Source organism: Diadema antillarum, unplaced genomic scaffold, assembly GCF_040938485.1.
Source record: "Diadema antillarum isolate AM-2024a unplaced genomic scaffold, OU_Dant_1.0 seq00001482_RagTag, whole genome shotgun sequence".
In the NCBI taxonomy this organism is placed as follows: domain Eukaryota; kingdom Metazoa; phylum Echinodermata; class Echinoidea; order Diadematoida; family Diadematidae; genus Diadema; species Diadema antillarum.
In genome coordinates, this window is record NW_027272221.1 from 128523 (window position 1) to 142579 (window position 14057).

General features: G+C 37.5%; 1 protein-coding gene across 1 annotated transcript in view; it reads left to right on the forward strand.

Moving 5' to 3' along the window:
• The first annotated feature begins 4832 nt into the window (after nucleotides 1–4832).
• LOC139709947 (uncharacterized) overlaps nucleotides 4833–14057 on the forward strand; it is a 41235-nt gene continuing 32010 nt past the window's right edge. Inside the window, exons 1-2 of the mRNA XM_071621898.1 lie at nucleotides 4833–5189; nucleotides 9938–10154. Coding sequence (XP_071477999.1) covers nucleotides 5010–5189; nucleotides 9938–10154 — 397 coding nt within the window. The 5' untranslated portion in view covers nucleotides 4833–5009. The remainder of the gene's footprint in view (nucleotides 5190–9937; nucleotides 10155–14057) is intronic.

Consider the following 14057-nt stretch of genomic DNA (forward strand, 5'->3'; position numbering starts at 1 on the left):
TAAAAATAAATGAAATTATAAGAAGGTGAATAAATTCAGAAATGAAATGAGAGAAGTCTTATTTCTTTCAAAGAAAAAATAAGAAAACAAGGAGAAATATTGAAAGTTCTCTGCTGGAAATTTTGCAAAAACGTGAGACTTATCTTGCTTGTACTGAGATAGAGGTGTGCAATCAGACTTGTGCTATGGATAGCCGGAGAAATTTCTAGCATTGGGCTTTGAAATCATGGTAAATGTAATCAGAACATCAGATGTCATATAGATGCATGTATACTTTTCACAATGCGAAGTGTATGTTTGAATATTAAGAAAAAAAAAATCTTCGATATGATAGTTATTACAGTGAATTTCTGCTTTCTGATTGAAAGTTTTCAGCCAAGTCTCACAATCATGCGTAGTGAAATTTCAATCCTCATGGATTTTCCACACCCTCACACGCCTGACTTTCACGCCTTAAAAAGCAGACGAAAAACGAAAGCAAAAATCAATGCAATCAAAGAAAAAAAAACACAAAAAACATGGGTTCCCAAACATCAAAAAAAGGTCACATTTTGAGTCAATAATAAAATGGCCAAACCATTATATTTTTCGTATGCACGAGATAATTACACATAAATATTATGAATGAAAAAGCTCCTCGTTTATCGTGGCATGGGGGAACCCCTCCCCCTCCCTCAACAAAAACAAAAACAAAAACAAAATGCTTTAAAGTTTTATTGATAAAGGAAGTGATTATCACGTCACCACCTTTCAAAAATCATTTGAGTCTGAAGACGAGAATGATAGAAATAGAAGTTTACACCAGGTAATATGATAATATTCAACAAAATGTTTTTCATTGCTAGGTTTATTTCAGCACAATAGTAAATCGTTGATGTGAAAGATATAAAATGATATAAATTCCTCGTGATTTATGTGAAAGCATGGATCTTCCCAGTTTGCTTTTTTTTTTTTTTTTTTTTTTTTTTTACTTTGACGGCTTCTGATACAGTAAAAATGTTAAACTTATCTTATATCCGGTATCACTACAGTTTCGAAAATTCGTTTTGCTTGATTTTACGCGAAAGGTGGCCCTTCTCCGGGGGTGGGCCTTCCCGATTTTACTCTTTCATGGAGCGGAAGCTTGAATAATATTCGCACAATTTTATGAAAGAGGATCGTGAAGATATTGTAGAAGTTGTGCTGTATACAACTACTGAGGGCGCCCTAACTAATTTGTGCGCGCAGCAGCTGCAGCAATGCGTTGCTTCCTTCAGATTCGTAATCTGGAATATAGGGGACGGTGATAGTATATTCTTGGTCCGAAAGAATAATCGTTATTCCCATGCACCTCGTCCGACAAAGGGTTTGGGTATGAGAACAGATACTGGTCTCCAATTCGGCAGAAAAAAACCTACGAAAATCCCGGCAAAGGGAGTTCAGAAGTCTTGGCAATTTTGAAGGAGCATGCCGAGGAGGAGGATGAGGAGGAGCAGGAGGAGGAGGAGGAGGAAGAGGAGAAGGAAAAGGAGGAGGCCAGGAGAAGGAGAAGGAGAAGGAGGAAGAGGAGGAGATGAAGATGGAAAAGAACGAAGAAGAGGAAGAGGAGGATGACTCCTGAGGAGGAGGAGGAGGAGGAGGAGGAGGAGGAGGAGGAGGAGGATCGAGAACAAGGAGGAGAAATGACTGGGAGGAAACGGAGAGAAAATGAGCTTACCAAAAGGAGAATGATAAGGATGAGAAAGAGCTTGGAGGAGGGGTGGAAGGAGAAAGCAGGAGTGTTATGTCAGTAGGAGAGGGGGGTGAGGAGGAGGACGAGAATCATTGAGGAGAGAACAACGATCTCGCAGAAGAGGTAATATAGGAAGGTCCAACATTCTACAATATAATTTATCTACAGCGGCACTTCTTTATGACGAGCTCGGTTGTAACACAAGTCTTGTTAAAATAAAATGAGGTAAAAATTCTTGTCCCCCAAATGATTACCTTTATATTCAATCTGGTATACATAACTGTTCAGACGACATAGCAAAAATTTGTACTGAAACAATGAAATAAAGCTATTGGTCCCTGGCCAGGACTTGACGAGAGTTGCCTATATAGTACATTGATCCATAAGAACTGGCGCCATTCCATAAGTCTACTATACTCAGTAATGTGTAGAGTTTGTTTGCAAAAAGCGATAAGTCCATATTTGCCAAATGGAGATATTTGCGATTAAAGGTCAAGAAAATTAAAAAGAATAATAAGAAAATTTTTGCTTCTTGTGACCATAACTTCAAAAATGTACCTTTATATGTAGTGACCAATATATAATTTAAAAGGTATTATTTTGTACTTTATGACAGAGACCGTACTTCAAAATCTTCAAAAATGGACTTATCGTTTTTTTGCGAACAAACTCTTCATGTTTTTACGTATGGCAGTTAAATTTTAACACAATTATGTTTGTCCATGAACACTTTCATGTCTGTTTGTTGAAATTCCTCTTTTTGTTTTCTTGCTTATATTGGGTCAGTTAGCGGAGATATAACGATGATTACGAAATAACAGACAGCTAGAGTGTCGATATAGGGAAAAGAACACAATTGGATCAGCAACCATGATCTTCTTATAATACTCAACTGATTGTTAGACTTCATAATACCAGTCAGAGTGCTAGTAGAATTTATTAATTGATACATTTTTAATTTAACGAAAAGATTACTCTGTGTACATATTATAGTGGGGAAAAAATCTTTTCTCTTTGGCTGCGTTAAGTAGAAAAATCCAATATGATATCAGAAACGTACATGCAACCCTTTTTTCCCTGCCAACATACCGGTGAGTACTGATATGGTCAAATACCAAATTAATCTATATGCTATGTGGTAGAACATTACTATAAGCATACAATAATTGGAAGAGTCACGTTTCGTGCCAAAACATTTTTTTTTTCAATGATATACAAGATTATTGTTTGTCTGTTTGTTTCAATTCCTCGTGTCTTGGGGTAACACTTGTGACAAACGAAGCACGAGCGTGTCTGTTGTAATGTGTAAAGAAAAACAAAGCAACCAAACACCCTGGGAAAAAGGCTGAACCACTGTTCAAACACAGAGATTTGTTTCGTTTTCCAGGAGGTGACTTCACTTCCACTGGTTTCATGGACTGCTGCACGCAAAGATGATGATGATGATGATGATGATGATGATGATGATTACAATGATGATGATGATCATTATCATTATTATCATAATTATCATTATTACTATTTGTGTCAGAGCAGCGTTCAATTCCGAGGTTCAATTTATCATTATTTTTAAAGCAGAAGGGTCTCATGCTCATCTTATCGTATAACTGTAGTATTTAGGGGTGGATCCAGGAATTCCATAAAGGGGAGGCGCCTCGAAAGGGGGCGCACCCCCCCCCCCCCCCCGTTTGGTTTTTTTTTTATTTCTTTTGTTTAAAAAAAAATAAAGAGGGGGCGCGCGCCCGGTGCGCCCCCTCTGAATTCGCCACTGGTATTACTTCCAACCAATCAATCAATGATAAAATTATTACGAGATCACAGTTCTGCCCTACTTTGGCAAAAGGGAGCAAGTGACATATATATAGATATTGACTATTTTATTTATTTGGAATATTTGAGGCATGCTCTATTTAACTGAAAAATCCAAAAGTTACAATTTTGGCCCATTTCTGAGATATTCATGTGGCAAAAGGAAGCAAGTGCACAAAATTGCATGGAAAAAATTGGCAAAAGGAAGCAAGTTACAACCTCATGATATGATTGTCACTTGCTTCCCTAAATATTTGGCAAGGGAGCAAGTAACATCCTTGTGATATGATTGTCACTTGCTTCCTTTTGTCTATTTTTTTTTGTTTGCTACAAATCTATAATACTTTTGCAAAAGGTAGCAAGTAACATTCTCATGATATGATTGTCACTTGTTTCCTTTTGCCAGATTTTTCATGTTTGCTAAAAATCTGAAATACTTTGGCAAAAGGAAGCAAGTTACAACCTCATATGATATGATTGTCACTTGCTTCCTTTTGCTAGATTATCTATATTTGCACACAATCTAAAATACTTCGGCAAAAGGAAGCAAGTGACATCCTTATGATGATTATGATTGTCACTTGCTTCATTTTGCCAATTTTTTATGTTTGCTACAAATCTATAATACTTTGGCAAAAGGAAGCAAGTAACATACTCATGATATGATTGTCACATGATTCCTTTTGCCAGATTTTTCATGTTTGCTATAAAATCTATAATACTTTGGCAAAAGGAAGCAAGTTACATAATAATGAGTTTCTATGGGAATATCAAAATTCTTCGAATTGTCATAAATGCATCACCTGCACCAATACCGACATTATTTCTCATCACAAGTTTCCATGTTGAAGGGCCTACCCAAAAATATATTTTTATTCATTTGTAGCATTATTTGTACTCGATGTCACTTGCTTCCTTTGCCAAAGTAGCAGAGTTGTGTCTGGAGTGTGTTTCAAGTGTAGGGAGACTAGTTTTGAGACTACAAGTATCCGGTAGCTGAGAGGAAGACAACAGCGCTGGCTCGAAAGTAGTCTATCCAAAGGATGCGGATATTATTGGTGTGTTTACATTGACATTTACCTATCATACAACAAATTTAATAATGTCTTCATGTCAACATAATGTATTGATTCGACAATATGAATATCAATACACTTATGATAGGAATGAAAATAACAGCACTATACATATGCAATGGATCAACCCGGGAATACTAATGTAAGAATTACATAAAACGACTGACGTGATTCTAACTTGTGCGTCATTTCATACGTATACGTGTGCAGCAGATCGGCCATTCATGTTTTGCTGAAATAGACGATCTGGAAACAACATGTTCCGACAATAGCTAGCTGACTGGACAGCTCGACAGCCACATACTCAACTGGCAGATATTGTTTAGTTAAACAGCTGGTGTCCTTGAAAAGTCTTAAAAACTCCTAAATGACAACAACATTCTGCATTTCCAGGTGACGTCTGACCAATAGACATGGATGTCCAGAACATGGTACCACCACACATCACCATTCCGGTTTTAGCTGTGATTGTTCTCGTCTGTCTTGTGTTCATGTTTGGTTTTCGTATGACGAGTCCTCAGCCACCGAGCTTTGATTTCGACGATGATCCCAGCGATAAAAAATCCAGGCGCAGCAGAAAACGCGTGAACACGGTATGGATTCAACTTTGATGTCACTGGGGCATAGAGACGTAGAGTCCTAATTAATTAGAATGTCTCCTTGTGTAGTGTAATAAATCGTAAAAGATTTAAGAGGAGAGCTCACGAGTCTACTGTCTAGTTCAGTAGCTAACGCTTTAAAAGGTAAATTAGGTCACAGACACAGTCACACACAGGTGCCTAGTCTAGGAGTCGTTAGTTATTGTCTGGCAGTGCTTTTACATAGGCTACGTTCTATGCTAGAAGAGGAATTTTATTTCTTAAATAAACTTACAAATTACAATGTTAATTCATTCGGAGTCTGCTAAGCTAGGACTAGGAGGGGGCAATCGACAATCTACATGTAGGTACGGAGTTTGGAGGTCATAATTTATGCATAAAATCACAAGTTTGGGACCTCAGTGGGCAAAATGACTCTAGAATCTGATTGATATTTTGGGTAACAGAGTTATATTCTCACATTTTTTCACTGTCAGCTTCTCTCTGATCGATGTTAATTACAAATCTCTACAATGCAACTGTGATGTGGGGATGTGGCCACAAATAATAGTATTGCAGTAGGCCTAAGTGTTGCAGAGACGGAGTGCATAGTACATGCAGTCGTAACGAATACTTAGGTCTATTGTAGTAGAATTAGAAAACGTCTAGTGTCTAGAGGGATCTAGAGTCTGCCAGTTTGAGATTTGCTTGCTACTCATCACATGTGTACACGTGTGTGTATACTGGAAACGGCAAATATTTCGTGAGGTTTTTATTTTCGTGAATTTCGCGAGTCAGGTGCTATTCGCGAAATTAAAGACACGCGAAAATATTGACTCTGATCATGCTATGAATGTGCACACGCGTGTACAAAACTGTACATTTCTCCGTTCGGTACAGGACTCCACGATCGCGAATTTAACCACTTGCGAAATCGTTGGGAAGTTCCGATTCGTGAAAATTTAGACTCGCTAAATATATGGCGTATACAGTACCTGGTGGAGGCATACGTTCTAAACTTCTACTATAGTTTAATAGCCAGCAAATGTGGCGAACTGGCAGGGTATGCTGGCTTCTGCTACTGTAACACTTCTGTGGTTCTGTTTAGTGTTAGTGTTAAATGACTTATGGGCCCTGGTGCTAGAAACTTGACATGAGATCAAACGCAACTTCACATTAAACGCAAGTGTCGGCAGCTTCCGCAGCAACTTTGTATTCGATCTGAATCAAATTCAAAGCTGCGTTTGATATTTGTGTATGAAATCAAATGCAATTCCTTTCTGCAGTAGATTTGCATTTAAATGCAAAGTTGTGTACGATTTAGGGGACTTGCATCTGGTTTTTGAAGTTCTCGCAACCGGACCCAAAAGCGTCACACGCCAGCTTTCCATCAGAGTAGCTGGCTATTTTCAGCAGATGATGTGCGTATGCTAGGCGTACGGGCATTCATTTCGGGGAGTAGCGAGTAGCAAATTGGTAACTAACGGTGCGATTTCTGTTGGCATCTGGCAATATTTATGGCAATGATTTCATTATTGATGGCCAACCTTTTTTTTTCCTAGTGGCATCATTGAGAAGCAGAAACATGTCAGAATACATTTCTGTAACCTGAAATATTAAATAAGGTCAACACAGTGCATAGCCCCTCAACCCGTGGATTGCCAAGTCTAGACAAGATCTACGTACAGTGTATGTAGATCCAGGGAGGTGGTAGATCTAGAAATCTGTCGTTGCTAGACCTTTCATTACACAGCACATAGACTGATAAATCTGCCTCTTGTTCGGTCACCACTTCAAAACTATAATCATGGTGATGTCATACCCTCACAATTTGTGATGTATTTTAGTTATGAAATTTGGGGGAGAATGTTAATTTCAGCTAATACAAGTAAAAGCATGTTCCCATACCAATCAGAGTTAAAGGACAAGTTCACCTTCATAAACATAAGGATTGAGAGAATGTAGCAATATTAGTAGAACACATCATTGAAAGTTTGAGGAAAATCGGACAATCCGTTCAAAAGTTATGAATTTTTGAAGTTTTTGTGCAGTAACCGCTGGGTGAGAAGACTACTGCAGTGTGTGAATAACTTAGATGTCACATGCGTACAACACTATAAGGAAAATATAAAGAGAATTTCACAAAATTTCATCTTTTGAAAAAAGTGCACATTTCCCCGACTCTATACCAACAGATGTTATGGGTAATATTATTCCCCCTGCCTTAATAGAAAGAGGCAAGTCAAGTGCTCTTTTATTATGCGAAAAAAGTGAAAATATTTTGAATTTTCTTTACATTTTCTTTATACTGTTGTACGCATATGACTCACAAGCTGTAGTAGTCTCCTCATCCAGCGGTTCCAACACATGAATTTTAAAAATGCATAACTTTTGCATCGATTGTCCAATTTTCCTCAAACTTTCACTGATGTGTTCTACTAATATTGTTGCATTCTCTCAATCCTTATGTTTATGAAGGTGAACTTGTCCTTTAACATTTCTTGTTTTATTTTGGGTGGTTTTATATTTATATGGCAGAAATATGAGATTTTTGTCATTACATTCAATTCAATTCAATTCAATATAGGTATATTGACAATAAAAAGATGTCTCAATCCGCTCTGAAATTGTTCATTTTACAATTAAAACACATATACGACATTGCATACAAATGTAGTTGAAATTGGGTATCAAAATGAATACTGTATGAATATAACGGAAACACTGTCATGCTCACAATTTCTTTTTCATTTTATTACTGTATGCAAAATGAAAAAGAAATTGTGAGCATGACGTCGTCAACTTGCTGATTTGAAAATTCATAAGCACTGGTCAAGAAATATTTTCCAAAAAAAATTGAAATTTCAAAATGTCCTGTCTTCTTATTTCTCATGTGATTTTTGTCATTTTTGTATAGTTCTGTTGGGAATATTTTTTACTTTCTTTTGAAGTTTATTTATTTTTGAGATGGATTTCCTCTATAATTAAGGGTAAAGAGGTAGCAACTGCCAATCATTGACCAAAGATATGATTTTGATGATTAATACAAAGTTCATCTACGAACCTACAAGTATGAGAGAGCTGTGAAGAAATGACATATTTGTCACCTCCATCTGTAGCGTTCAGTCAGTGAACATATCTGAAACTTTAAAATACCATTACTTTCTTAGTCTGTGGTGTGATCATGATAAAACATCTGCCATTCTGGGTGCATTTGATATTTGCTCGAAATTTTTAGAAAGAAGAAGTCATTTTGACCATGATGTGGAATTGCACTTTGCCAAGCTGTTGGCAGTTATTTTGTCAGGGCAGGTAGCGAGACAAACTTTCCTCCTGAATTTAAAAGGCTTTCATTGAAGCAGCTCCATACAATCAAGGCATTGAACTGTGCCGATCAAAAATTGAAACCAGTGCATTATGGTAGATGATACACACATTTGTGAAATGAACTGAAATGTAGCAGGGAGCATTTTTTTTTTGTCTTTTTTTATTTTTCACTGTAAGAGAGATATACATGATGAGAAACTCAAATACATTCACATCCTCAAGAAACCTCAATACCAAATATGGAAGCAGGCAAAACCCACTTTATGTATTTTAGATTATCGAAACTAGCTTCAGCTTCAATTTCAATTGTATTCAACATAATTGTGAATGCATGCCTAGTTCTGCAGTTCATGAGTAACACCTACTTCTCCCCACTTAATTTGGTCCTAATGCACATATTGTACTTGTAATCTGTTACTGTTCAGACATGCTGGTATTGAGATCAGGAGATGCCTGCATGGCCCAGACAGGACTTTCACCTCTGGGCTGTGGAATATACTATACCAAGTGTACAATGCACATTACAATTTTAGTAGTTGGAAATTTGCATTTGTGTGTGTGTGTTGTTGTTTTCAATACCAGAGAAACAATTTGGATAGTAGCTGTAATAGGTGAATTATGAATGTGCCCAGATAATTAGATTTACTAAAATGAGTTTCATCTCACTTACAGTGAAGTCCTGTGCTGTCTTTCTGTAGTGATGTGTATAGTCTCAAATATGCAACATTCAAATGTTGTATAATACTGATGATAATGAATAGGGCATTTTTGTAATGTGCCATTTATCCATTGACCTACATTGTATTCTGAGGTGCAGAGGGACTAACATTACAGCGAGTTTGGTATACAGTTCTTCATTTCAAAGTGAAGAGGAGAAGGAAAACATCTATAGAAATATTGCACATTTAACAAATATTTAGCCAACACAAGATGCAAAGGTGTGATTATTGCAGGGCCGCAAATTGTTTTTAAACCCAGTGTTTCTACTGGTCCAGCCTGTCCCTATTGGACCAGTACTTTTTGCTACACTAGATACCCAGTTTTTCCATTTTATTTTACTGGTCCAAGCCTGAAAATTTCTTTGTAACAATTTTTTTTTTTCCTACTGGTTATGTCGAACTAGTAAATTTGGCAATTCCTGAAAAGTTACATGTACTAGTCTGACAGTGATTTTTTACCGGTCTGGAATCGTAGGGCTGGTGGCAGTGTTATTAAAAGCGTTGATTATATTAAAATTTCTATGGATATAATAGCTCTAGACATTCATTCTGTGCATGCATTGTTCAGTAATCTACATTTAGTTGTTCCTTGGTAAAAGATGAAAATTGTATTCACAATCTGTTTAAAGATTGAGGTACAATGTGTTTGTAGTTCAAAAGTGAAGGTACAAATCTTCAAATGCAGAGATCTCTTCAATCACTTGTTGCTGTCCTCAGAAACCGGAGAAGACCAGCACCAACGGTACGGTGCCCACGCCCAAGGAGACTCGAGATAAAAGTGCACCATCCACAAAGCATGCACCCAGCACCGGCAATGCGAATACCTCACCCAGGAAAGCCAAGCCCGCTGCACCGAAGAGCGCGCCAAGTGCCCCTGCCAAGCCCAAGAAAGTCGTTGATGCTGGAAACAAGGAGAACGAGGACCCAGAGGGTGGTAAGATCCACAGTTAGCACTTGAGACCTTTTACCTCTCAATACAGAGAGAGCTCTAGAAAAAAGGGGGAGAGGAAACATGTTTCATTTTATAGGGAATGCAGCAAAAAGAAGAACTCATCAGTGAAAGTTTGATGAAAATCAGACAACCCATTCAAAATAATGCATTTTTAAAGTTTTGGTGCAGCCATCACTGGATGAGAAGAGGACTCCGCAAATTTTGATTTTGAGTACACGTTCCTTTGACTTGTTACTGACATGTTATGGGCAATATTATTCCATCTGCTTTCTGAAAAGATAAGTCACATGCTCTTTCATTAAATGCTAGAAAAGTTAAAATGTGTTTAATTTTCTGAATATTTTCTTTCATGTCAGTATCCATACTCGATGCCACAATATATTCGTACAATCTTTTCATCCAGCGATTGTGGCACCAAAAAAAAAAACACCTTTTGAATGGATTGTCAATTTTCCTCAAACTTTCATTGATGTGATCTACTAATTTTAGTGCATTCACACAATCCACCTAGGATTCTGAGTTTCATTCTTTAAAGACATATGAACCCTTTTAAGATCAGGAAGGATTTAAGACCTGCTTTGTGTATCAAATTTTCATGAGTACCCAGCAAGTGTTTTTCGTCATTATTTCTTTTTTTACAAAAGTAAGAAAGAAGATAGCTTAAGTATTGGACAAGCGTTTTATGTAGTCTACATTTTGCTGGCATGTCTCTCAGTAGCACATCTTGAAAAAGAAAAATGTAATCCATTCTCATTTTGAGATGTCCCTGTGTGTTCAAGTGAAATGTTCTTCCAATGACAAAAATGTCTTTTCTTTGGATGGGATACATGTAATTTGGAATGCAATGATATAATATGTGAATTAGACCATGGAAATCCCCATCAAAACTGTATGCCAAATGCAGTATTATATCAGACTAATTGATGTATTGCATCAAGTTCTTGCAGGTGTGCCTTTGTCTCGCCTCATTTGATTTGGAAGAGGAAATGTGGAAAGATTGGAATTGTTGCTTCACAAATGGATGAAGTCACAAAATTTGATTTCAGGTAGTTACTGTTAACTGAAGCTAGTGAACTTGTTGTGGTGTTCAGTGGGTTAAAGAACTTGGTAATTCTTTCAAAGAGTTTGCACATTGCAAGTCAATGTGGTATTCAAGCCCCACAATAGTTCCTTTTAAGACTTTTCCAACAGAGCATGTGTGTGGGGGTGGGGAGGGGGTAGCTAGTGTGGATTTTGCCGGTATACAGTAGGCGATTGCATTGCCTTGATGCTACAGTGTGAGAGAAGTCTAAAGGAATTAAACATCACTTGCTTTCCTGCATACGGCTCATTAGACCTGAAGCAAAGCTATTATTGGTTTCCAGAGGAGAAAATCATTCCGCCTTCCCTCGTCGTTTCCCTGATCATCCAGGGTTTAGTTATATGCCAAGCCTTCCATTTCCATGAATCCGACCTTCACTGTGAGGTAAAGACTGTCAAAGCAGACACATGAAGCACAAAGACATTAATTGATCGTCTTCATCCTTAGAAGCCAGCAACAGGTTCTCTTGCCGATAGAAACGGAAGATGCTGATGCAATGGCGCTAATTCACGACGCGAGATTGGGACAATAGAAGAGTTACTTTTAAAGAAATCTCTCTTACTTCATCTTTCTTTGTCTATTGGCCTGGGAACTGATGAAGGTTACCATGGTAATAAAAAAAAAAAAAAGGATGAGAAAGAAAGGGGGTAGATCAACAGCTTTGAGACCAGCCAAGAGCAATTTTGTCTTTCTATCAGCATTGGTTTGTCACCCTGTGGCGGAACAGATCCTTAAATGAGTCTGCTGCTCGTTGCCATGGCTACAAAGGGAAATATAAAGAGACAAGAAGAGAAAAGAAATATGACGGAAATGTAGTTTATGGTGGTGGTGGGGGGGGGGGTAGGGAAGAAATGGTAAAGATTCTTCATAAAATGAGGATGAGGATGAGATGGAAAGTCTTGAAAGTTTTTATTGATTGAGAGAGGTAGTCATTTGTGGAAAGATGCATTGATTCTGTTTCTGGCACAGAAATGGGCTTGGTTGAGCCTGGCATGCTTGATAGGGTGATTGATGCAACTGTGCATCACAACATAAATTGTAATTCTTGGAAACAAACAAACGAGAGCACTTTGCTGATTAACAGGAAATCCAATGTTCTCATTTGTAGGAAGTGGAGAGACATTTACTATAGAAAGAAACTAAAATAGAATCAATAGGCAACTTTCTATCTCATGCCGTTGACAAAATGGGTTGTTAAAGGCTTTGTACTGTATGAGATTGGCTGTTATAAAACCAAAGGATATCAGTACATTTCACAATGTGGCATTGGGCTCAGTGATAAAGCGAGAGGAGTGCTTGTAGATAGATACTATAGATGTGATCAGACATTTGTTACACTAATGCAGTTAAGTATATGTTGCTGATGTGGCAAGACCTCTTATCTCAGTAAACGACCTCTTATCTCAATTATTTTTGAGTATCAAAGATACTGATTCAGTTTCAAGGCAGAACAATTATTACTGTCATATGTTGGAACAATGTTTTCTGCATTATTTGTCATCAATATTGATGTTATTAGAACTACAAAACTTCTTTTTCTTTTTGTCTGACATGAAAATGTATGAGGTCCCACCACCCCAGGAACAGTTAAGAGGCCTGGATGGTCCTTATGAACAGGTTTCATTGTATCACAGTTAAAATGGACAAACAAATTTTATATTTTTGTACAGTGACGTATTGGTACAACAACAACTTAATGCATGCCAGTAAAGAGGAGAAAAATAAGAGCGAAAGCAAGAAAGAGGAATGTTCAAATGCCATCAATTGTGATACGCACACAATAAAAGCCAGGGTAAAGTGCTGTCTTGTGAGAATTGCCTTTAAAGTGTACACAGTAGAAAACTCAGGGGACGATGTTGCAGAAGGAAGTTCTGTGCATGTAAATGTCAGCAGGTTGTATGTGCATTACCGCAGGTTTGGGGTCACTGTTAAAGTCAGGTGTCAACTTTCAAAGTCACCGTCTAGATCAATCCATTCAAATAAGAAACAACTGTATGCACTGCTAAGGATGGGGATCATGATTTTTTTTTTCACTCACTGTAAACTCACAAAAGCTAGCCCAAGATGTATAATTCACTTTGATTTCTCAAGTCATCTTTCCTTCTTATGTGTTTCAAGAATGATGCAAATTGTTCTTGGCTACCAGTGATACAATGTACACTCTGCTTTGTTTTGGATGCAATACGTGCACAGATATTTAATTGGGAGCATGCTCAGGGTTTAGAATTAGTGCATGTCCTTTAGCATGACTTTCAATTGAACACATAAATCCTACGGTCATGACAATACATTTATCATTAATACACACTTTGGTCATGCCTTCATGAAATGTGAAAATCAGACCTTTCCTTCCAATCTTGAAGTATTATTACAAGAAGACTCCACGAGATGGTCATTCAAGGAAAACTGTATTTAATAGAAAGATTAATTTAGAACTGTGAGACATGTCAGAGCTTGTTACCTAATGTCATTCCGTGATATTCATATTGTCAATAAAAAGACCAGGAGGTAGCCAAAATATTGCCACCCCCCCCCCCCCCCCCCCCCCCCCCCCCCCCGTCTCTCTCTCGCTCATTGAAAGACCCCTCCAGATGATTTTCAGACTTTTGAATTTGTATACATCTATAATGAAAATGGTTGATATGCTGGTTGTAGAGTTTCATAAATTATAGTGATTGGGATGAGGAATGTTTGCCAATTCATAACAAATCACAGTGAACAAGGATGATAACATAATGGCTTCACATAACTGCATTGTTGGGTGCTCAAGGAAGCAGAACAAAAAAAGAAAGTATGCATAAATT